This window comes from Ambystoma mexicanum, chromosome 5q (assembly GCF_040938575.1).
Source record: "Ambystoma mexicanum isolate Mex_15411 chromosome 5q, UKY_AmexF1_1, whole genome shotgun sequence".
NCBI lineage: Eukaryota > Metazoa > Chordata > Amphibia > Caudata > Ambystomatidae > Ambystoma > Ambystoma mexicanum.
This window is the reverse complement of record NC_090933.1, coordinates 682,648,131-682,671,333: the sequence shown is the minus strand read 5'-3', so window position 1 is coordinate 682,671,333 and position 23,203 is coordinate 682,648,131. Positions and strand designations below refer to the sequence as shown.

Genomic DNA, 23,203 nt, shown 5'->3' with positions numbered 1-23,203 from the left:
GAGTGACTGGTTGCATGTGTGTTGTGCTTGCTAGGATGAATGAAGGTGTAACAGTGATGAATGCTGTGTGAATGTGCAGCTCAGAGAATGTTGGGTGAGTGCTTTGAAGCAATGATTGTGAGTTGGGCCTAAACTGAGTATGAATGAGGCTAATTATGAACTGACACTGACTTCGAAGACTAAAGCCTTTTAATGAAATATACTCCTGGCTCCATTTGCATCACCTATGAGCATTTGACATCATCATAACGTAGACCCATAGATATATGGTTCGAATTTAAGACCTACCTACTGACTGGTAGAGATCAGGAAGATACTTGAACACATATTAATGTACATAATGCGGATGTTGACTGATATGATAAGAAATGTGACTGACTGTATGTTGAGGCCAGTAGAGGGTTTTGGTGTATCTCAAGGGGAAATGAAGATATATAAACCAATTGCATATGATATGATCAATATCTTGATTTATATTAATATCCCCTTTACCAGCAATGATTGTTACTCATTGCTGTATTGATTTGGATCAAGTTAGTTATGCATACATTTTAAGAAATATCTTTATACAGCTTTCTCACACTTAATGGATAATGGGGTGGCAAATATTGTCTTTAACTTGCCCCTCTTCCTGAGCAAGTAAATAGCAGTCTTCCTCGGATTCTATTTGCATCTGCAGACCAAACTACACTGATCCTCAGTACATTGTTGACATGTAAACCACTGAATCTTCTGACAGTCGACCAATTCTGAGCTGAAGAAATGGGACAACCTTTGGAGTTAGTGCTCCCTCCCATGGATCATCCAGCTAAATGAGTTCTCCTCGAGGACCCTCTGTTTGTAAAGGTAGCATCTCACCTCCTTCTCCCTCCAGAAAGATTTTTTTTAAACACACACAATCATCACAATGTACATGTTTAATCGTCACATGCAAATACTTATAGGTACCCAACAACTTCCCTCCACAACTCCCCCTTTCCCGTTTCCCCCACTGGGCCTACACAACGCTTCTGGACACACACTTGTTTATATCTAAGCCAGTTCATCCGTGACAACAGGTGCACTTATAGTGGTCACCTCCTTGTCTTGAGTAACATGTACAGAGGCTGCCAAATCAGCTAACAATTGTTTCCACATATCAACTCCTCGTACTTCCAGTTCTTCCTCATTGCTGGACGCTTCCACCCACGCCACTGTTTCCGCGTTGGTCCATTTTAATAGATCTTTCCACCATACTCGCACTACTGGTCTAGCCTGTGCTTTCCATCCCATTGCTATTCTCTGTTTTGCCAGAATATACGCTAGATCCTTCAGCTTACTTATATGTTTAGCTCGCTTGGGCCTCTGGAAGCACCCAAGCAAACAGGCTTTTGGAGAGTCTACGTCTAACGTGATCCCAGCTTCCGCCAACCGCTGTGCTACCTCCCTCCAAAATGTTCTGATTTCTTCACACGCCCAGAACATATGCACCAAGTTAGCATTCTTCTCTCCACATTTGGGACACGCCTGGTCTTCTGCCTTGTTGAACTTGGCTATTTTATACGGAGTTAGATATGCCCCACTCCCTCCAGAAAGATGTCATGCTCTTGAAGCTAAGCGTATTCCACTTCTTATTCTTTCTTCCTCCCTCATTTCCTGCTAATGTGGGAGAACCACTCTTTTACTTCTGATGCAGGAATTAACAATGGCTGTAACTTGTTCCTAGTATCATGTTCCAATTAGACGTGGGTGAGCGAGACGAGGTCCAGCTAGGCCTTGACCAACCAGTCGGCTCTACTTGAGTTTTGAGCCAGTGGCTGGCTGAAAAAAGACCAAGCTTCACCTGCTCACCATGAAAGAAGTGTTTGTGATGAAAAAAGTAAATGTCATCTGTCCCCGGTAACAGAATTCCAATTTATGCCATGCAAAGAAAGATACAGAAGACGTTCTTCTTAGCTTTTTATTTACGACTACCGAATGAAGTGGGAATTGGTACACTCATTTCCTCTGCTGTATTTGAACATGCATCTGACGACAGAGACTTACAAATGGCGTTTTCATGACAACTCTGCTCTGCATGATTCCTTCCTGAAGGAGAGCGGATATGGAGACAAGGAAGGCTGCTATGCCCCCTGCCTCTAAGCTCTGTGCTTTAGGGTGATACAGGACGCCAGGTAGACTCCTACCAAACATGGAAATATTTTGCATTGTGGTACTTTTAGTTAACCATCCAGGATGGAGAAAAGAAAGCTCTTATACTCTTTCTGCTTAATATAAGGAATTTCCAGCTCTTTAAATTCATACATGAACACATATTTGTATCAGCTGAAGCTGAGAAAATATGTGGTCACGTGTCTGAAGTGCAAACAGGGAGCAAATCCACGCCTTTCCTCTTAGATACATGTCTGATCCGGGGCAATGGATTTGATCTCACCGTGTGATATGTGCCAAAATGTGGGCAACAGTTATTGGTTTTCTGTTATGAGTGGTGGGGAGGGAGGACTCCAGGTATGGGTGTTGTGGGGGTGAGGAGTGTCAGGTAACCCATGTGGGATGCACAAAAGACTGACCCCCGGTAGGACGGCTCACAAACATTAAGTGGTATACAGGTTTAAGAAATGGGTGGAGAGATTAAACCAAAGCCAAGGGTAACACCATGGTTGTGATAACGTCTCACCTTCCAGTGACACTGATGGTGTAGTGGGTTTCTCAGAAGTTCTCAAAAACCTTCTTCTTACTTTGCTCCTCAAATGTCAAAGGTCTAGGAGGCAATTGGACTGCCTCTTAGACCACATGATGGTAGCATAGCAATCTCTTGATTGGGGTGAGAAAGGTCCATATGTTAACAGTGCTGTCGGCTGGCAGTCCCTCCCCTTGGTAATGGGGTCCAGCCATCCTAAGCCTTGGGACCCCCCTTCTCGTTACACAAACTACTCCTCCTCTGTCCTCCTTGCCTGCGTTTAGTTCCTCCGTCCACCTCCTCAGCCTGCGTTGGGCGAACATTGCTTCTTCATATCTTTCAGGCTACAGGGCGGCCCTTCTCCACAGCTGCTGGTCTTTCCGCAGTCTCTACCTCCTCATCTGCTGTTACCAACTTCTCTGATATCACTATCACCGCCTTCTTGGATGCTATGTCCTTCTCTAGTGTTAACACCTTCCTGCTGTCGCTATCACCTCCTCTACAATTACTGTCACCTCCTCCACTGTCTTAGCCCCCTCTCATCTCTAGTACCTCCTTATTGTTCCTCTTATTGAACTCCAACACTCTCCAACCACTTGCAACAATCTTCTGCAGCAACCCACACTGACAATCTAGGGTGTCTGCCTTTTATACTTTACTCACTGCTCCCTCTGGGTGGGACTCTCCGTAATGATCTGCACCTGCAGCTTATAATTAGGGCAGTGCTGTTATTGGTGCTGCTCATGAGAATACCTGGGGTTGTGTTAGGCTCAGAAGGCCGGACCAAAACCTATAACATGCTTGCCTGCCATTTTGGAAATTAACATTCTATTGAGCTGAATGCTCTGAGTTCCTCTGGCTTGTTATTTAAATGCTGGGCTAATAGTTGAGAAGGTGTTAAAATCGTTTATTTGACCAAAAACTGTGTGCCTGTAGGGAGCTGGACACAATGTATATCCAGAAAGAGACAACTCTGTTGGGAGATCATGTTTTGATAGCTTTGTTTCACTGCATGATACAATCCACAGTCCAGTCCAAGTCCACTGAACTCCCTGGCCACTGCACAGCTGAAAGAAACCCTGAAATTACTTCCTTGATGATGCTGTCTTTTCTGTAGTAATGTCAAAACCCGGGGAGGGAGTTTGTTCATGGTGGGTCTCTGACTATCCCTTGCAATGCACTTGGAAGTAAGGGCAGGTGATCAGGTGCTCTCTCCCAGCCACAGCCTTTCATCCACTGACCCACGGGGGTACTTGGCCCCCTGGGTCACTGTCCTTGTTGGCGCTAGAGCCAGGCAGGGGACCTTGTGACATATCGCCCCTCTTTGCCTTTGCTTTCTGTATTGTAGAAGGCTGAGGTAGTCCACATTGGTCTGGTTATTTCTGTGAATCACCAAAAAGGTGTAAAGCTGGAGGGCGAGGAACAACATCATCACTATCTGATTGGTCGCTTTAGCTCTAAACAATCAAGTCACAGGGGTATGGTCAGCAACCAAGATAAAAGGTCTTCTGATGAGATAGTATTTAAGTGCCTTCATGGCCTTGCCGGATAACTAGGCAATCTAGCTCAATGGTGGCATAATTCTTTTCCCTAGTTTAGAGATTTCTGCTGATGAAAAATATAGGTTGTTCAACCACACACCTAGTTTTTGGAAGTACTGTTTCCAGACTCAACTCACGGGGAATTAGTTTGGGGGATAAACGGTTCTTCAAAGTTTGCCATGATTAGGAGGGGAGGGTGACAGCGATCACTTCAATATAACAAAGGTCTTCTCGTTACTTTCAGACCAATTATGAGATTGAAATTTTGTTCCCTTAAATTGATAGGTTAATGGGCTGGCGATTGTTGAAAAGTCCTTTGATTACAGTAAACAGGCACAAAAAGGCTTTTAATTGTTTCTTGATCTTGATAACGGGTTGGTCTTGGGTGCTTCTCACCTTAGTTGCTTGAGGCTGGAAAGTTTGCTTTCCAACTTGAAAGCCCAAATATTCAACCAATGATAGGGTGAGATAACAATTTGTTGGATTGGCTGTGAGTCTGGACTTTTGAAGATTTCAAGACACCAGATAAGATGCTTTTGATGCTCTGCCTAGCTGTAAATGCAGATATATGTGTGTCCAAGTAAGCTCCTGATAAGGCCTGATGAGGCTGGAGCATCACATCCAGCATACTTTTTAATTGACAGAGGTTTCCCGGACAAAGGTTCCTATGGAGGTTGAATCTCTTCAATATGCTTCAGATCTTGTGTAATCTATTCCGTATGTTTGGTCATCAACAAAAAGGATTTGACGTCAAAGGCCTCAACAGCAAAACTTTTATTATTGAGCATGCAGATTTTGTAGTTTAAAAGAGCCAGCCAGCACTCAACATTCAGTATGTGGATGACAAGCAGCATGACCGTGGTTTGTGGTTGCAGTGATAGGAGCATTTGTATTGGGCCTCAGGGACACCGCCATTGGTGTCAGAGCAAGAACCCAGAGGTCCAGAGGATAATAGAGTTCTCCAATCTAGACCTTTTCCAAGACAGCTAGACGGTAAGGAGGCAAAAGACGATGTGACTTAGAGAAAGCCATAAACTTTCCCAACCTGACTCCCTCTCTTTCTTTATGTTGTGGATAGGACCTTCTTTGGAAGATATTAGAGTTTTCAACAATGTGCTCACTAGGCAGACAGCCACTACATATGTTATTGGTGTCTTTTAAGGGCTTTTTGTCACGATACAAGCTGCATCTGTCAAAAGGCATAGACATTTTCCTATCTGGACAGTGAGAGTAAATATTATGCATTATGAGAGACTACAGCCAAGAGGCAATGCCATTTACTTTACCTTTACATGGCAGCCTATCTGCCTTATGTTTTTCCTTGATTCTAAACCTATATACATATGGCTTTGCCTATACAGATACAGCACTTATATGCTTTTTGAAGTTTCACAGCTTTTAAAAGTAAAATGTAAAATAAATAATCTACGCAGATTGTATATATTCCACAAAAACAGTATTCTCCCTTTTTAAAACATGAGTTTTCGCGATCCCACACAAGGTGGAGATATTCTACGTTTAAAAATGATAATGAAGATTCCATGAAGAAGAAATGCTGTTGAGGCTGTTGTATGAAACAAAAAGCGGTGGCTCCTTCCACTAGACAAGTTAGAGACAATACATTACTGTTTGTATGTCTACTGAGTTATCAAACAAGTTATACACAATGCTTCTGAAGTAAGCAAAGCATCCCTTGACTAGATAGTTGAAATATGGACTCAATCCATACAAGTACCAATGAGCATTATTTTAACTCATCCGTCTGCTTTATTAATTTTAGCAGATCTTATTGTCTGTTTGGTAGACATGTGTAGCAGGTATGAACACTTCATACCTTTAGACTGAGATAGTGAACAACATAATTTGAACACAAGTGAAGGACTTCCTTCTCCTGGTGAGCTGGCCCAGTCTTTATCTCTTTACCAACAATCCTTTGCACTCGCTTCTGATTCAACAAAAAGAATATGGTCAGGAGAATGACTCCCTTCTCTTGACCCACCTTGCACAGCTTTTAGGGCTGTCTTGGGATAGTCCTTGGCAATAGTCCTCAATGGTCTCTTCACTTCGTCCCAACAGCTCCAGAAATCTTGGTTTACAGTTCCAGCAATTTCCCCCTTTTTATGACAATCTGAAGATTACCTCCCGACAGCTCTTGTTGTCTAGTATCCACTTTAATCCTGCTTGGATTATCACTGTGATGAGGGAGATTCCTCCTGAGGTTCTCTGGACTCTTGGGTCTCTGGGTATCACTACTGTGATGAGGGAGATTACTCCCACGGTCTCTTCACTCTTGGCTCTCTGGGTTCACCACTGTGATGAGGGAGATTACTCCTTAGGCTATCTTGACTCTTGAGCTGCCCCAAACCCCTACCAGGACTCTTGCTGCTCCCGTTACCTGTAGTGTGTTGGGACTGCGCAGCTGGTTCTTCCTGGGGTGATGTGCTGACTTGCATTGCTTCAGTGCTTCCTGCTTCCTTCACTCTGCTCCCCACTTCGTCCTTGCGGCTCTGCAGAGATTTGGGCCACACTGCTCTAACACAGTTATAGGATCACATGGTTGACCTCCCCGGGGTAACGCACCCCTGGCTTCTTTCCTACTCTTCCACTGGTCAGGAGCTTGGCTTCCACTGCAGTGCTCCACCTACCGTTCCTGGATGTCCCCGCCGCTGGGGATCAGGGTTCTTGCAGCTTTGTGTTCCTAGGTTCAAACTTTCCAGGCTGGGCTGGCTTCACGCTGGCTACTCTCTCTCTCTTTCCCAACCCTTTCTTGCTCTTTTTTTTCCTGTGGCTGGATCCTCCCCAGCGTAAGGTTAAAGTCCTTCTTTACTGTTGTTGAGATCATCTTTCTGCCTCCTTGGAGCCAACTCTTCTCAGTACTATGGTAAGGCAACCTGTTATTACTCTACAGGTTTCTTTGACTCTTCTTCCTCTGGTTCATATTGCTTTGTGGATCAAAGATGGAAGAGATGTTTCCATAAAAGGCAGTGGTGTTATCAGGGATTTCTGAAAGGGACTTGGTCCCAAGCGAAAAGCGGTTAGGGAGTTCCTGCACAGAACTGGATTCCTTATCCCCATGAGGGGAGGCTCGCCTTGTGGTGTCCCGCTTTCCACCATCCCTAGGGGGACTATTGGGCAGTGGCCTCACCTCCCTAGTCTCACAGCAAAAGGCTCCCCGCTGGGGAGAAGTGACGCGATTCCGTGAATCGTCACACTGTTCCAAGTTCAACAGATAGGGTAGGAGTAGGCATGCAGAATAATTTGCTGAAGATCACACAATTTTACGCAAGAGGTGAAGCCTGTATTAGAATCCATATTTTCTGGTCCCAAAGTCTACAGCTTAGCCTCTAAAAAACATCCCTTATCTCAGGGTGAGTCATTCTGGTTTATTAAAGTACTAAATACTGGCATTCACGTTATTACTAAGCACACGCACATTTGGCAGATATAGAAACAGAAGCACAAGGAGGTAACATTATCCACCCAAGATCAAGATTTGAAAGTGCTGATTCTGGGGTTATAGCCTATATCTTCTGATTCTAAGGTTGACAATTCTCTCTCCTTTGTTTCCCCCTCCTCTCCACCCTATCCCTGTATTTCCTTTTCTGCCATGTTGGTCAGGTGTGCTTTGTGGACTGAAAGAGGCAATGCCCTGGTGGGGTATTGATGAAAGTTAGCACTGTCTGCACGATTGATAAGGGAGTGGAGGGAGACCTGGGAGATGACTATAAGCAGCAGCAACATTCTAATCCAGAAATGGTGAGCGCAACCACTACGATATCTTTAGTATGTTTCTGGGGACACGCTACCTTTGTAGTGATGTTTCTGCAGGGTTGCTTCATTATTTGTATGGGACGCCTAGCGATGGCATGTTTTACAATGCAACTACAACAGCTGGAAAATGCTGCAAGTACCAAATCATATGGTCAAATTTTATACACAAAGGGGATGCCTGCACTATAATTCCTGGTCCCTCAGGCAAATGAGCAGACAAAATAAGGGGGTGGACCAGTGAATGAAGGATGACGGGTCCCACTAAATCAGTACATTATATGTAAATTTTATTTTATCAATACAAAAATATATATGCAGTACTTATTATGATACTAGTACGTATCCATAACATAAAAACACAATTTTTTAACAAAACTACAAAACATCAGGATCATAGCCTAATGGTCTCCAACATTCATTCACATACTCTCACACAAAATAGCAATGGCTTTTTTCTTTTGTGTGTAAACAGAACTTCATATTACACATATCTCATAAAGGTACTTATGCAACATATTCCGACCCTGTCTTTATTACTGGTGTCGTTTGGTAGTTTGTTATAATTTCAAACTGATTGTAAAGTCGACATGTGTTTCGGTCTCCTGGAACTGATAATAATGTCCCTTTCTTTTGTAGACTTTCCTCAGGACGTAAAGTCAAGATTAGTTGTCTTGCCTTTCATAGACTGGAGTAAGCCTCACCATCTCCTTATAATTAATTCGGAGATGTAGCAGATGTGATGGAATGAAGCCCTCAATGGTACCAGAGGTACTTCTGGTCAATTCACGATCAGGAACCCAGCTGGAATCCCGTGCTAACTTCTATTCAGGCTGTAACTGCTCGCAGCGGACTACAATAGATATGCGTCCTCTATTTTGGTATCCCGCTCTGCACAAGTCCTTTAATAGATGTTTTTATATTATTTCCTTTTTATTTGGGATCACTGTTTCTTTCAAATTTGGTTTTGTGTTGTTAGTCTTCCTGAATTACGGTGCATGTGGACATGGGCTGTTGCTCTAGATTTATTTCTTCTATCTGGAGCTGAGACACTTTTCTTTGGTGTTCTTGGAGTGTTTTGGAGTTGCATTTTTTCCAGCGCCCTGAAAGTCGCAATTAGCGGGTAATTACGGCCTTGCCGGATCTGGTATTTGCCCATTCCTGGGCGCCGGAAAAAAATTCTTCCCCATTCCCATTTGAGCCCCATAGGGCTCAATGGGAATGGGGAAGCCTGTGCATCCGAAATGCTGTGCTCGCGGGTGCCTTTCATTCCGCCAGGTCAGACCTGGCGGTATGAAAGGCACCCGCAAGCACAACTTGGAGCTTGCCAGTCCGGATACAACGGTACCGGCAAGCTTACCAGCACCGTTGTATCCAGACCGGCAGGCTCGTAATGAGGCCCAATGGGTGAGTACTACTCACTTTGGTTCAAAGACTCCAAAGTCCAGCTTTTCTTACATTCTTTCTCTACTGCCTTCTGGTGGGCTTCTGGGAGGCATTACAGCCCCATCTGGCTTAACTAACCAAGTAGCGTTTCCATTCGATGCACAAAGCTGTGGGCGGCCTAGGTCGTTTGCAGAAGACATCTGAAATAGTTGCAGATAGACCTGTAGGTCTTCTGTTTGGTTAGCTGGAAGATTGGTAAGGATTCCAGCTAGAGCTGGTGTGTCTGCAGGAGTTACCAAGGGTGACATCAGGGAGGGGTTGTCAAGCTGGCACCATGCCCTCAGCCAATAAATGTGACAAACTTTGCTGGTCCTCCGGTGATTGTCCTATTGAATCTGGTCGTTGTGGTCAATGCACCTGCATCATTTATTAAGGTCCATACCACTCGGGAGTTAACTTATGGTCTGATGTTGGCAAAAAGACAGGGACCTGGTTGCCCACTTTAAACTTCCTTGGTGGAGTCCCTCGGTCATATAGCCTCTTCTGTTTCTCTTGGCTATCCAGCAGCTGCCGATGGACAAGAGGCTAGATGAATCTTAGGTGATCATAAGTAGCTTTGGGGAATTCCCTAGTTCTAACCCCCTCAAGTATATTTCCAGTACGTCAATGGGTTCTCTCCTGTATGGAAGGGAGAATAGCCCACAGAGGCTTGGTGTGTTTTTATGGCATCAAACCAAGCCCACAGTAGTAGCTCACCCCAGTTTCTGGAGTCCTCGGATACCAATTTTCTAAGAACTTTCTCTAACGTCTTGTTGGAGTGATCCTTTAGCCTGTCTCTCTGTGCTTCGCATAGGGGGCTGAGGAGGGTTTTGGTTTATTTTTAGCGGTCATTTTTAGTGCAGTCATGACTCAGGACTTGAACCCCGACAAATGGGTTGGCTGACAAAAAGTAGCATTTAGTTGCCAAGAATACCCATCCTGCTGCGAGAGGATATTCAAAACAAAAATCTATGACAGATCCAGCGCTGGAGAATATTTAAATTTACTGCAATCTCATTATGTAACTGATCACTGAATTGCTACCAGTTGAAAATGTAAGTAGTATGTTACCATGTTTGGCTGTGAGCGACGTTTCATATAACAGAACTGCAATCAACACATCCTCCTCAATCACTTTTTTCCTTAGGCTGAGTTTAGCATGTGCTTCAGATAATGAAACCCTGTAAATCAAAACACAGTGCTACATTAAGCATTCAGAACATAACACTACTGCCTACGTTACAATCACCGCTTTGAAAATACCTATTACTGATAAATTATATCCAACTGTTAACGGTTTTAAATGACAAAACTTTGAATGCAGAAATACTGATACAGCATTTCACACTGAGAAACAACAAAATATGTGTTTCAAAAGCTTGTAACAATGGCAATATTTGTGATTTTTATTTACAGATATTGTATTATTTTATGTTGCATTTACAATATAACCTCTGTACCCACAGTGTAGTGCAACCATCCCAACCACCATTATGCCTGGACACATTAATGGACATTAGTTCCATGGCCAGATTGTTTCAAAGAATGTGAACATGGGAGACAGAATGATGGAAAGTTATGCATTTATTTATTTATTTGTATTTTTAAAGCGCACAACAGCCCGTGGGCATCGTGGCGCTGTTAAATATAAAACATTGGCTGGTTACAAAAGGAGGGTTGATAATGATTGCAAGGCATTTTGCTTTACAGTAGCATTTTTAGTTACATAAAATGGCAGTACAGACATGAAAACGTTAAGGTACAGTTCATGTCAGTGGGGGAAGGGCGGAAAGATTATGTAAAAAGAGTGGTTTTGAGGGATTTGCGAAAGGAGTACAGAGAGGGTTCTGAGAGAGTTGGGGAGCTCGTTCCAGAGCTTGGGTGCTATGTGTGGGAAGCCAATGCATCCAGCTTTGGCTCTTCTTATGGTAGGAATTTGGAGTAGGTTGGCATGGTGGCTTCTAGTAGGACGGAGGGAATATTTCCTGGTTATGGTTTCTGTTAGATAGGAAGGTGCAGTGTGATTGATGCATTTGTGTGTGAGGGGGAGTATTTTGAAATCGATTCTTTCCTTGACTGGGATCCTGTGAGCATTTCTTCGGGCCTGCGATACATGGTCAAATTTGGGGATGTGTAGAGCAGCACGGAGCGCATTGTTTTGCGCTATTTGGAGCTTGTTTAGATTTTTGGATGATGTGCCGGCTAAAAGGGCGTTGCAATAATCTAGTCCGGCTCCTATGGTGGCTCTAGAGACAGAGAGGCAGTTAGGAGTGGTAAGGTAGGGTTTTATGGCATAGATGAGTTTGGTGTTCAGTGCTGATGAAGAGGAAATGGCGCTGACTTGTCTTGTCATGGAGAGTGTAGCGTCTAGGTAGACTCCTAGGGTCTTCACAGCAGAGGAGACAGGTATGCTAATTTTGTCAATGGTCATGTGTGAGCATTCTTGGCTGAGCTTGGATAGAGTTTCGCTGGGGGCCAGGATGATGATCTTAGTTTTGTCGCCGTTAAGGCAAAGACCATTAATAGCCATCCAGGTTTGGATCGTGGTGCAGATGTTGAGGAGAGCTTCTGTGTCTTGGACATAGTCTCCAGTGAGGGGGAGGAGAACTTGTGTGTCATCGGCATAGTTTGTGTAGGCTATGCGGAGAGAGTCCAGTAAGTCAAAGAGGGGTTTAGTGAAGAGGTTGTAGAGGGTCGGTGCAGTGCATGACCCTTGTGGGACTCCACATCTTATGGTGGTAGGGGGAGCGTTGGCCTGGTCAGAATACACTTTCATGGCTCTACCTTCTAGAAATGATGTGATCCAAGTAGTTGCTTTGTGAGAGAAGTGAGCTGCATTGAATAGGTGAGATGTGAGGATGCCATGGTCCACTAGGTCAAATGCTGCAGAGAGATCAAGTAGTAGGAGGAGAGCAGGTCTGCCTGTGTCCATTATTTTGGTAATTTGATTCTTTAAATCTAGGAGAGCAGTTTCGGTCCCATGCCCTTTGCGGAATCCCGATTGCCTTCTGCCTAGAATGGCATGGGTTTCCAAATGGTGTTGGATTTGGTTATGGGCGGCTTTATCTAGGATTTTGAGGAGGAAGGGGACGGTGGTGATGGGGCGATAGTTATTGGGGGAGGTGGGTTCTAGAGAGGGTTTTTTTATAGGAGCGGGCATACCCAGGCTTCTTTTAGGCATTGAGGTACGTTCCGGACGAGAAAGCGGCATTGATGAAAGCTGTGATGATAGGGGTGAGTGCTTCTGTGCACTCTTTGATGATGGTGGGTGGGCATATATCCCCTTTGCATGTGGAAGGTTTGATATTTTTTGAGTAGGGCGGAGACTTCTAGCTCTGTGACTTCTCTAAAGGCAAAGAGAGGTATTTGCGGGCGAGGGTTGTGAGGGAGGATTGAGGGGGACATGGGGAGGTTGTTGAGTGCTTTACGTTGGGATGCTATTTTGTCTTGGAGCGTTTTAACTTTGTTTAGGAGGGCTGTCTGGATGCCTGTGCACCATGCTTCATCCTTGATGATTTCGTCAGGACTGGACTCGGGAGTAGTGAGTTCTTTAAATATAGAGAATATTTCTCTAGATTTGGAGCTAGCTTTGGTAATTCTTTGATTATAGGATTCGGATTTGGCTTTGAATATGGCAATTTTGTAGGTCCGTGAGATTTCTTTGAACTCGTTGAGAGAGGATTGGTTGGGTGTTAATTGCCAGTTGGATAGGGCTTTTCGTTTCTTGGTGCGCAAGGCAGATAGTTCTTCTGAAAACCAGGAGTTGGAGTGCATGGATTTTATTTTTATTTTTTATCTTCCAATGGGGCAATTGACTCAATGGCTTGGGCGAGGGCATTGTTATAGATGTTGGCGAGAGAGGTGGGGTCTTGGTTAAAAGGGTGCTTGAGTTCAGGGATATCAAGAAGAGGAGCGAGGTTGGTAGCAGTGAGTTTTTTGGAGCTTCTGACTTTAGCGGGGGGCCATGAGTAACCGTTTTACGAATGGGTGTGGTTGGAATGGAAAATTGGATGAGATAGTGATCCGTCCAAGGGAGGGCTGAGATGGAGGTGATGGTCCATGCGCAGTTATGATCTGCTAACCATTCGATGGTCCGACCTTTGCAGTGAGTTGGTCTGGTGATTTTGTGTTCGAACCCCATGTGGGAGAGATCCTTGGCTAAGTGTGCGGCAGCCTTATCCTTGGGGTCATCTAACCAAGGTTAAGGTTGCCAAGTAGGATGGTTTTAGAGGAGCTTTTCAGGTTGCTGCCTAAGATTTGGAGGAGTTGCTTTGGTAGTCTGGGGGGGAGCCTGGTGGTCTGTATGTGACTATGAAGTTAATGGTGCAGTTAGGGGAGAGAGCTAGTTTAGCAGAGAGAAGGTCAGCATTGTTGTCCCATTGTTGGTTATGCAGCCTAATGGCAAGGGAATTGTTATAGAAGAGGGCGACGCCCCCACCTTCACAGGTTTTGCGGTCCTGCATAAGGATGGTGTACTCCTGAGGGAGGGCGAGGTGTATGGATGGGTTGGATGCTTCATGGAGCCATGTTTCGGATATGGCTAGTATGTCTAGTTGGTGAGTAATGATGAGGTCATTGATCTCAATAGCATGGGCATGGATGGAGCGTGCATTAATGAGTGCGCATTTTAGGACAAGATTGGCTGGTGATGGATCATGAGCGCTGGTGATCGGGGTCGGCGAGGTGGTGGGTGCACGTATGAGTGAGGGAGGTTGGAGTGTAGGTTTGGGCGCAGGGTGATGGGGGATGTGTGCGTGGACAGGTGGGTGTGTGTGTGAGAATGTTGTGTGGGTGCGAGAGCTAAGCTTGTGGTTCCTGCTGTGAGTGGATGGTGGAGAGCTGCGGAGCGAGAATGGTGGTTTAGTGCGGGTTCTTAGTCTGGAACGCCTAAGGAGGTGTCTAGGCTGGTTAGAGATGCAGTGGTTAAGTGTGTTGTATAGTGTTGTGTATGAAGCAGAGTGCATGATATTTGGAGGTGGTGCAAGGTCTGGGTGTGCAGGGAGCAAGCTGTGGGTGGCCCAGAGAGAGCGAGTAATGAGGAAAATGGAGGAAGGGGAGAGGAGAGGTGTAGACGCTGTTAGGTGGGTAGCTGTAAGGTGGGTAGCTGAGGAATGCATTTGTAAACAAATGCTGTATAGTGCTTGTGCAGGACTAGTTGGGCAAGTCCACTAGTATAGTATCAGTGGAGCCGTCAAAGGCCACTAGAGGCTGGCAAAGGCATACACAGTCAAAGGCCGCTAGAGGCTGGCAAAGGCATAAGCAATCTAGAGGCCGCTAGAGGCTGGTGAAGGTCAAAAACATTTAGAACTATGTAAGCACATTTAGAGGCCACTAGGGGCTGGCAAGGCATACACAGTCAAAGGCCTCTAGAGGCTGGCAAAGGTCAAAAACATTTAGAGGCCGCTAGGGGCTGGCAAAGGCATACACAGTCAAAGGCCGCTAGAGGCTGGCAAAGACATACACAATCTAGAGGCTGCTAGAGGCCGGCAAAGGTCAAAAACATTTAGAACTATATAAGCACATTTAGAGGCCGCTAGAGGCTGGCAAAGGGGTACACAATCTAGAGGCCGTTAGAGGCTGGCAAAGGTCAAAAACATTTAGAACTATATAAGCACATTTAGAGGCCGCTAGGGGCTGGCAAGGCATACACAGTCAAATGCCGCTATAAGCTGGCAAAAGCATACACAATCTAGAGGCCGGCAAAGGTCAAAAACATTTAGAACTATATAAGCACATTTAGAGGCCGCTAGAGGCTGGCAAAGGGGTACACAATCTAGAGGCTGTTAGAGGCTGGCAAAGGTCAAAAACATTTAGAACTATATAAGCACATTTAGAGGCTGCTAGGGGCTGGCAAAGGCATACACAGTCAAAGGCCGCTAGGGGCTGGCAAAGGCATACACAGTCAAAGGCCGCTCGAGGCTGGCAAAGGTCAGAAACATTTAAAACTATATAAGCACAATTAGAGGCCACTGGGGGCTGACAGGGCATACACAGTCAAGGGCCACTAGAGGCTGGCAAAGGTCAGAAACATTTAGAACTATAAAAGCACATTTAGAGGCCGCTAGGGGCTGGCAAGGCATACACAGTGAAAAGGCCGCTAATGCAAAAGGAGGTAAGATAGGTATCCACGCAATTGCACGGAGGTGAGGTGGAAGGGTTGGAAGTGAGACACTTTTGCAGGCAGAATACTTGGGTCTAAAGTATTGTTTGCCAGTATTCCTAGATCTATGTCTGGAAAGAGAGACACTGACTCTGGGGGCATTCCAGGAAGATTGTTTTTTGAGTGTATGGTACCCTAAGTGAGGAGCTTGGTGAGGTTTTTTTGCTTTTAGGGTTATTTTGGACTCACCTATGACTTAAGGTGGAGAGATGGGCATGCGGGGAGCATGGTGGCTCCTAGCGCCTGTGGCACTCTGTCAGCTCGGTCAGGGCAAGGCCTTCTTTCTTGGCCTTACCGAGCTGACCGGCTAATAGCCTGCCGGCTATTGGGTGGCAGAATAATATTGCTGTTTGACCAATCCGGGCCAAGGGAAATCAGACAGAGGGAGCGGACATCATCAGGCAGAGTGCTGCATCTGGGAGGCGGCCATCTTGAAGTGAGGATGCCTCGTGTGCATTCCAGTTAGATGCGGCGGGGGAAGCGATCCGATGGTAATAATTAGTACTCTTCAATATGTGGAAGCAGCAGGATTGTGGAATAGAGCTGAATCCACGGGAGTGGGGCGTGATGTGCTGCTGTGTATGTTGAGGGCCGCAGGGTGCGTATGTTGAGGGCCGCAGTTAGTGCCCCATATGAGAGGCTCCTTGTCAGCTCGGAAGCACATTTTTAAAAAAAAATGTATTTTCCTTTTGCCTTGCACAGAACCCCTTCTTGCTCTGGCCGCGTTAGGTACGAACATCGGTAGCAAGTAAAATGGGGCAAAGATCATGGAGAAAAGCGCAAAACAAATATATTCTTAAGTCACTTCAGTATCGAGGGAGATATAGTTAATGACTAGATGCCTTACAGGTGATCTATTTACTTTGAGCGCTTCTCTTCTTCATCCCAGTCCTTACTCATTTGTGGCCTGTGCTCTCTAAAACAGGCACCCCACTAACATATAATAACAAATAAATCTTCCTCACTGTGAGAAATTCATGTGGGCTAGAGAGGAGTTTAAGAGGCCAGAGCAACATGATTCCACCTGTAAATACCTCAGCAGGACCATCCCTGCAATATCCACCCTGGGTGGGAGGGAGAGGTTCGTTGCACCGCGACAAGGATGATAAGGCCTCGAGTAATGAGATTACGCAAAAGCAATCTAGTCATTGCCACCTCATTTCTACCTCATGTCTCTTGCTCATCACAGTCCTTACTTATTTGAGGGCATGGCAAGTTGGTACATTGATATTGCCCTCTAAAGACAAAACAAACACACAAGTGTGCTCTAGCACCTTGAAGCGTCTGTGTGCTTGATGGAATTACCAATAAAATATCTTAGACCAAATAACCGACAGACTCAAAGGAGATGGTCAAATACTGCTTTAATCTCAAAGCAGTAAAGCAGGGCGGATAAAACTCATCAAATCGATTCATGCAGGATCACAATGCCTTCTTGATTATACTCAGTTTATATAATGCTAGATGCGTCATCGATGATGTCATCCTATGTGGCAAACTGTAAAACCTATCCAGGGGTGGGATTGGATATGGGGAACATGTCTACATATAGATAGTACGTGTGTTAATCCCTCATTGGCAGTCTCTTGTCAGTGAGACACACCCTGAGCTACTTCTATACATGTGGTATAATGTACTCGTCATAGCAGAGAATATGGCAGCAAAATAATACTTTGCAACATTTTATGTAAAAGTGCATGGCAGGCTTTTCTGATTGGTTGGCAACCCAAATCCAACCATGGGAATTCGGCTCGCTAGCAGCATGTACCTCCTGACAGCTCTTGTTGTCTAGTATCCTCTTTAATCCTACTTGGCCTTTAGAGACTTGCTCACTCTATATCATATAAACTGTGTGCACTTTTAATTGTCCAATTCTTGGCATCTGTAAATGTTCTTGTTCCTGCCAATCTTTGGGAAATATGTCCTCGCACATGGTCTGCTCGTTAGACTCCCTTCTTGATTTTCCTCCATCTCTCAAAATAGCATCCTTGGTTCCAAGCCAGTCTACTCCTTCACTTTGCAAGGGAAAAAAATTTCTTCATCATCTTTTCACCTTAAGATCCTGGGCTTGTATTTTGAGGTAGCTGGGCTAATTGACAAAAGCCGTCGTCCATTTTCTTCTGATGGTCGTCCTAAATGTTGAATATATACCTCTCATAAGCAAGCTTCTATGTGTTCTTTCTGCCTTGCATTTCTGTGTATTTGCAGTTATTGATCAATAAGTAACTTTATTATTCTTTGTGTTCATGATTAATGTATCGTAGGGTACATGTTTCTATTAGTGCTCCAGTTACATCGTCCTTTCAGCATAGGTTCTTATATCTTCTTTATGACATTCCTTTGCTGTCTTCAGACTTTGGTTTAACGTTCATCCATTCTGTTCATGGCTGCATTTCGACAGCTTGCCAAAGTACATCATTCTTGGTAACTTTCCTCCACTATGTTAGCTTCCGGGTACACTCTGAAGGGTTGTCTGAGTGCATATTGTCTCTCATATACTCGACGAGGTGCAGGAATACTGCAAGGATTCATGCATGGGTTCCCAACTGTAGCTCTTCGTCTGTCATCCCAATATGATGGTGGCAAGGGGGCAATAACTAGGGAGAAGACAGGTACCTACTCTTCTAAACAAGTGCAATCAACCCAGCTATTTCCCATTTTATTGTGAGATCATTATTAATCATAAACACATGACAGAACCAAGAACCAAAGCAAGGTCTAGGGAGGTCCACGTACAGCTTGTAGTGGGTGAAGAATGTGTTCATGGATCTTGCACTGCCCTGGGAGGAGGAGAGCAAGATGCCCCATAGGCATGGGAGATGGCAGATTTCATCCACAGACAAAGTAAGGTTGGCAGTGGGTGTTTTCTTTCCAGCCAGATCCGGCCAAAAGGCTACAGAAAAGTCTAAACAATCCCTCAAGGCAGCCATACATGTTGGCTCTTCCTATGTAAAGAGAATGGGAAGAACTTAAATTATCCCTCCCTATTCTCCATGCAGGAAGGAAGTGATCCTTGTGGAGGGGTGAAAGTCTGAGGTGTCATTGGGCCTTATTGGAGGTTATGGGTGGATGATCAGACTTCAAGTACAAAGCGTCATATCAATTCCACACACTGTTGACAGTGTCACAAGGAAGGGAACACCTTATGGACAAAATGCACATTGCGACAACCTCCAAAGTCACAAAGCGGGAAGGACACATTTCCTTAATAACCAAGTAGAGGTCCCAGGTAAGGATGGCGAGCAGACTCTAGGGTGTAATATCTCAAATCTGCATGATGCCACGATCTATACAGAAGCCAAGAAAACCTAGGAGAACTGAAACCCCTGACAGTTTCTAGCTGAGCGCTTAAGGGCGAGAGGAACACATTCAATGTAAAGCCGGCATGTAGGAACTTGAGCCCCTCCGTTGGGTTGCATGTGAGAGGCCCAGGAAAGGATGCTGTAAGCAACAGCCTGAATGAGAGCTTTGACCTTCCGTTTGTTGATGAAATCCTTGGGTACCATATTGTCAGTGGGGATCATGACTTACCACAAGTGGGGACACCATGAGGATATGTAGATGGTAGGGCGATCCCTCCAATTTGAAACTCTACTCCCTGCCTCCACCAACCACTTTGTCTGCACACAAAGCTGCCCTAATTTATGGTCCAACCCATCTGACTGCCAACATTTTTCTTATTCCTGGGGCTTAAGTATAAAAAGGTTTGGAAACCAGTGGTCTAGTGCGAAACCCGTGGAGATGAGGGCATCCACAAGCCACCAATCAGGAGGGAGTAGTCCAGAGATGGCACATTCCAATTAGATAAAATAATGTTCTCAACCTGCCATATCCTCACAAATCTGCCCATTTAGTACATGGCAATGTAAACAGATGCATCCAACAGAGGCATCCTTTATGTACAATTCAAGCTGCCACTGGAACCAATTTCTAACAGGAATCTAACTTATCTCTTAACTCATTGTACAGTGCAACTCCTCAGTTAACTGCTTCTGTGGTTAATGATTTGCAGTCACTTAACATAGGGGCCTACTTAGTCTTTAATGCAGGACTACACTGGTGGCGGCAACAAAACACCAGGCCTTCAAGATAGCCAAATTGAGTGGTTGAACAAGTTTTATGTTACATCAGTTCACTCTTCCAGCAGGTCTAAAGTCCTGTTGTCTACCAGGTAAAACAGAAAATAAGAATGAGCTGGGAAGATTTGCATTTCCGGCTTAAGACAATGATATAATTCCACAAGCTCAAATCAGTCTTGTGCTACAATGAGACAGGGTGCGATTTCCTGGATCATTCAAATATTTTAAGTACAACTTCTTCATTATCACTGGCCACCAGCTGCGGTCGCAGACAAAAACGTCCACTTGGGGCTGTTGTCCCGCTATCCTCAAAAAAGAATGCACTTTTATCCACATCTGCATCATAGTGCCACGCAATAAATATCCAATGGGGGCTCCCACTAGTTATGTGGAGGAAAAAAATCTCCTCAAAGAAGGAAGACTGGCGAGCAGTGCTTTTATTCAGCCAGGGCTAGCCAGGGAAGTCTCCAAATATTGCCCTTGACCTTGAGCCACGGCTGTACTGGTCTCTCCGAACTGGCCTCCCTGACCACATTTCTTTAAAAATATGTGTAGCAATACTCTGCCAGTAGATGTAACCTTGAGTAATGTTTTGAATCACAATATCAGTTAAAGACATATGAAATTAAGTTGTTTTCAAACAGGAAAGGGAAATTATAAGAGAATACATTTGGGGTCATTACGAGGTTGCTGGTCCAGAAACAACGGTACCGGTAAGCTTGCCGGTACCGTTGTTTCTGGACCGGCAAACTACGAGTTCTGCGAGCGGGTGCCTTTCATCCGGCCAAGTCTGATCTGGGGCGGAAAAGGCACCCGCTCGCAGATCTTGACCGATGCACCGGCGCCATTCATGAATGGTGCCGGTGCATCCGTCCTCCCCATTCCCATTGAGTCCAATGAGACTCAAATGGGAATGGGGAGTAATATTTTCCAGCGACCGGCAATGGCCAATTACCGGGTCCGCCGGAGTCGTAATGCCCCGGTAAGTCCCCATTGCCGGGCGCCGAAAATAAAATTACTCAGGCGGCAATTATTTTGGTCATAATTTTTGCACACAATAACCATATTTAAACATATTTAAACACATATTTTAAACCAGAATTTGTTCCCTTACTTAAAGCACTGCTAGCGAGTTCTCAGATCATAGCGTGAGCAGCGGCGTAGTTCCCCAGACAAACCACCAGATGCCGCACTTGCTTAGAGAAATCCAGCATGGGGCCGAAACAGACTCTGGGAGCAATTGAATTCGGTAAGAGTCTGAAGCACAGCAGCACGCCGGCACCCCGATTTCAGGAACAGTGCAGACCCAAGTGATCGGAGGACGGAAAGAAATACTGGGCATGGCAGCTGAAAACCGCACAGTCCCTTGTGCTCTGAAATTGGAGAGGACTAGAAGAACACAACACGGAACGCTAAGGACCCGGCGTGTTTCGATGGGCCTAACGGGCCCTCTGCAGGTAGGTGAGTTGCAGCTGCATCACTGGATCCGTGCTCGCCGACAGTGGTGTGCCAGCCAGGGTGAGCCATGGTGGTCCTCTTGGGAAGTCTTAAACCAGGTAATTCACTGCCTGGGAGAAAATATATACACTGTATACACCACACTGCCCTACCCTGCGAAGATAAGTAGTTTGTGGGTTTTCCAGTGTGGATTGCAAAGAGAGGTTGTAAACACAGTGGGCCTCATTACGACCCAGGCGGTAAGTTACCGCCTGGGTCGTACCTTTACCACCATGGCGTAAACCGAGGTTGGCGGGGCGGTAAGTCCCCAATCCCCATTTACCCTTCCCCATTCCCATTTTTGCCCCATAGGGCATAATGGGAGTGGGGAAGGCGTTAATTACGCCACCGTAAATTACGGTGGCGTAATTAACAACATGGTCCCTTAGCGCCATGGAATTTAACACTTGCTAAAAGCAGGTGTTAAATCCGCCATGGCGCTAAGGGACCTCAGAATCAGGCGGTAAGGGTCGGCGCTGTTTACGCCGCCGTAAACCCCTTACCGCCTGGGTCCTAATGAGGCTGCAACTTCAAGGAGGGGTCACTCCTAGTATAGTGAAATGAGTCTATGTAGGCAGTCCGAAGTAAGACAGTTAAGTTGGAGAGACTTGGGGGTGCAGTGGATACTTTACGAGACATTACATTATATTCATCCTCAAGAGGCACTGATTTGCAGCCTCAGGTCGATGGCTGCGACAGCTTAGACAGGAGGGGACGGGGGGATGGGACCCATGAAACTGGACATACAAAGCATTTAAGCCGAAATAAAGATAAAGGACTTCAGATTAGAAGTCCAGATGTTATGGCGGAAATTAAAGGACGCATAGATAGAATTGAATATAGAGTGGAGGGTCTGGAAAGTAACCAACTCTTGGTGGATGTCATGGAACTAAAGATGGAGACAAAGATCAAAGAACTGGAAAAACAGGGAAAAGAAATATGTGTCAAGGTGGAGGATATTGAAAAGGGACGTAGGAATAACATACACATAGGAGGGCAGCCAATCAAGGCAGTCAAGGGCGAGTGGCGGAAGAGAAGCAGGAAGGGGCAGGTCCCCTCCGACGAGCGGAGCACACCAGAGCCGCCGCACACGTCCCCGTGGAGCATCCAGGCTTGGGATCGTGCGGCTGAGGCCGGAGATCGGAAGACCAGAAGATCCCTGCCGGTTGGGACATCCCCCTCGCGAGCGTGAGAGTGGGGACAGCGCAGCACCGGGGGAGAAACGGCTTGCGCTGCCCCCCAGGTTTGAGATACGGAGGCGGACAAGTAAGTTACCTCGTCGGGCACAGCCACGGGGGGCTCCAGGAACACCCCCATCTGCCACCCCACTAAACATCACCGCAGTTATTGCTGCAGGCACAGGGAAGAGCTTAAGTTGAGGTGAGAGGAGGTACGATATCTGCGCAGGGGAGGTCCTGATAACCCTCGGGCCCGGGCTGGCAGCGCGGCTTCGGCATACAGACTACGGGGGAGCATGCATTCAGGCACACGGGCGCACAGCAGCGCATAGCGAAGGAGAACCAGAGACAATATTTAGAGACATTAGCCGGCCCTACACCATTACGGGACAAAGCTGGCTACGTTGCGCACAGGCTGTGTAACTTGGACAACCCACAACAGGCGCAATCAGAGTGTGCAGTGGAGCACATGAGGTACTACAGCAACCCACAAGGCTTGCAAACAGGGACACAGGGGCAACATTTTTTTTTTTTTTTTAAACAAAAAAAACGGTGGAAAGCCAGGAGAACCGCGGAGAGGAGTAGTGAAGGTACAGGGGGGACCCCAAAGCCCAGCTCGAGAAGAGGGGGGGGCACACCAACACCGGAGAGCAGGAAATCTGACTGAATCAACTGCTGCCTGCATGTGAAGCCAGAGGACAGGAACGACTGGTGCACAGGAGAGCAGGCCAGAGGAGCCTCTGCATAAAGGGAGCATCACACTCCCCTCCACGCCCAACAGAGCAGTGGGCAGCAGTGACGGAGCAGAGCAGGTGCCCTAAACAATCGGGCCAACAATTGGGGCCGGCTGTAGCGGATAGGGGCTGAGAACCTAGCAGAGGAAGACAGGTCAGAGG

General features: G+C 45.9%; 1 protein-coding gene across 1 annotated transcript in view; it reads right to left on the bottom strand.

The window, feature by feature from the left end:
• MCMDC2 (minichromosome maintenance domain containing 2) overlaps positions 1 to 23,203 on the bottom strand; it is a 2,206,017-nt gene that overhangs the window by 107,251 nt on the left and 2,075,563 nt on the right. Inside the window, exon 13 of the mRNA XM_069621139.1 lies at positions 10,465 to 10,574. Coding sequence (XP_069477240.1) covers positions 10,465 to 10,574 — 110 coding nt within the window. The remainder of the gene's footprint in view (positions 1 to 10,464; positions 10,575 to 23,203) is intronic.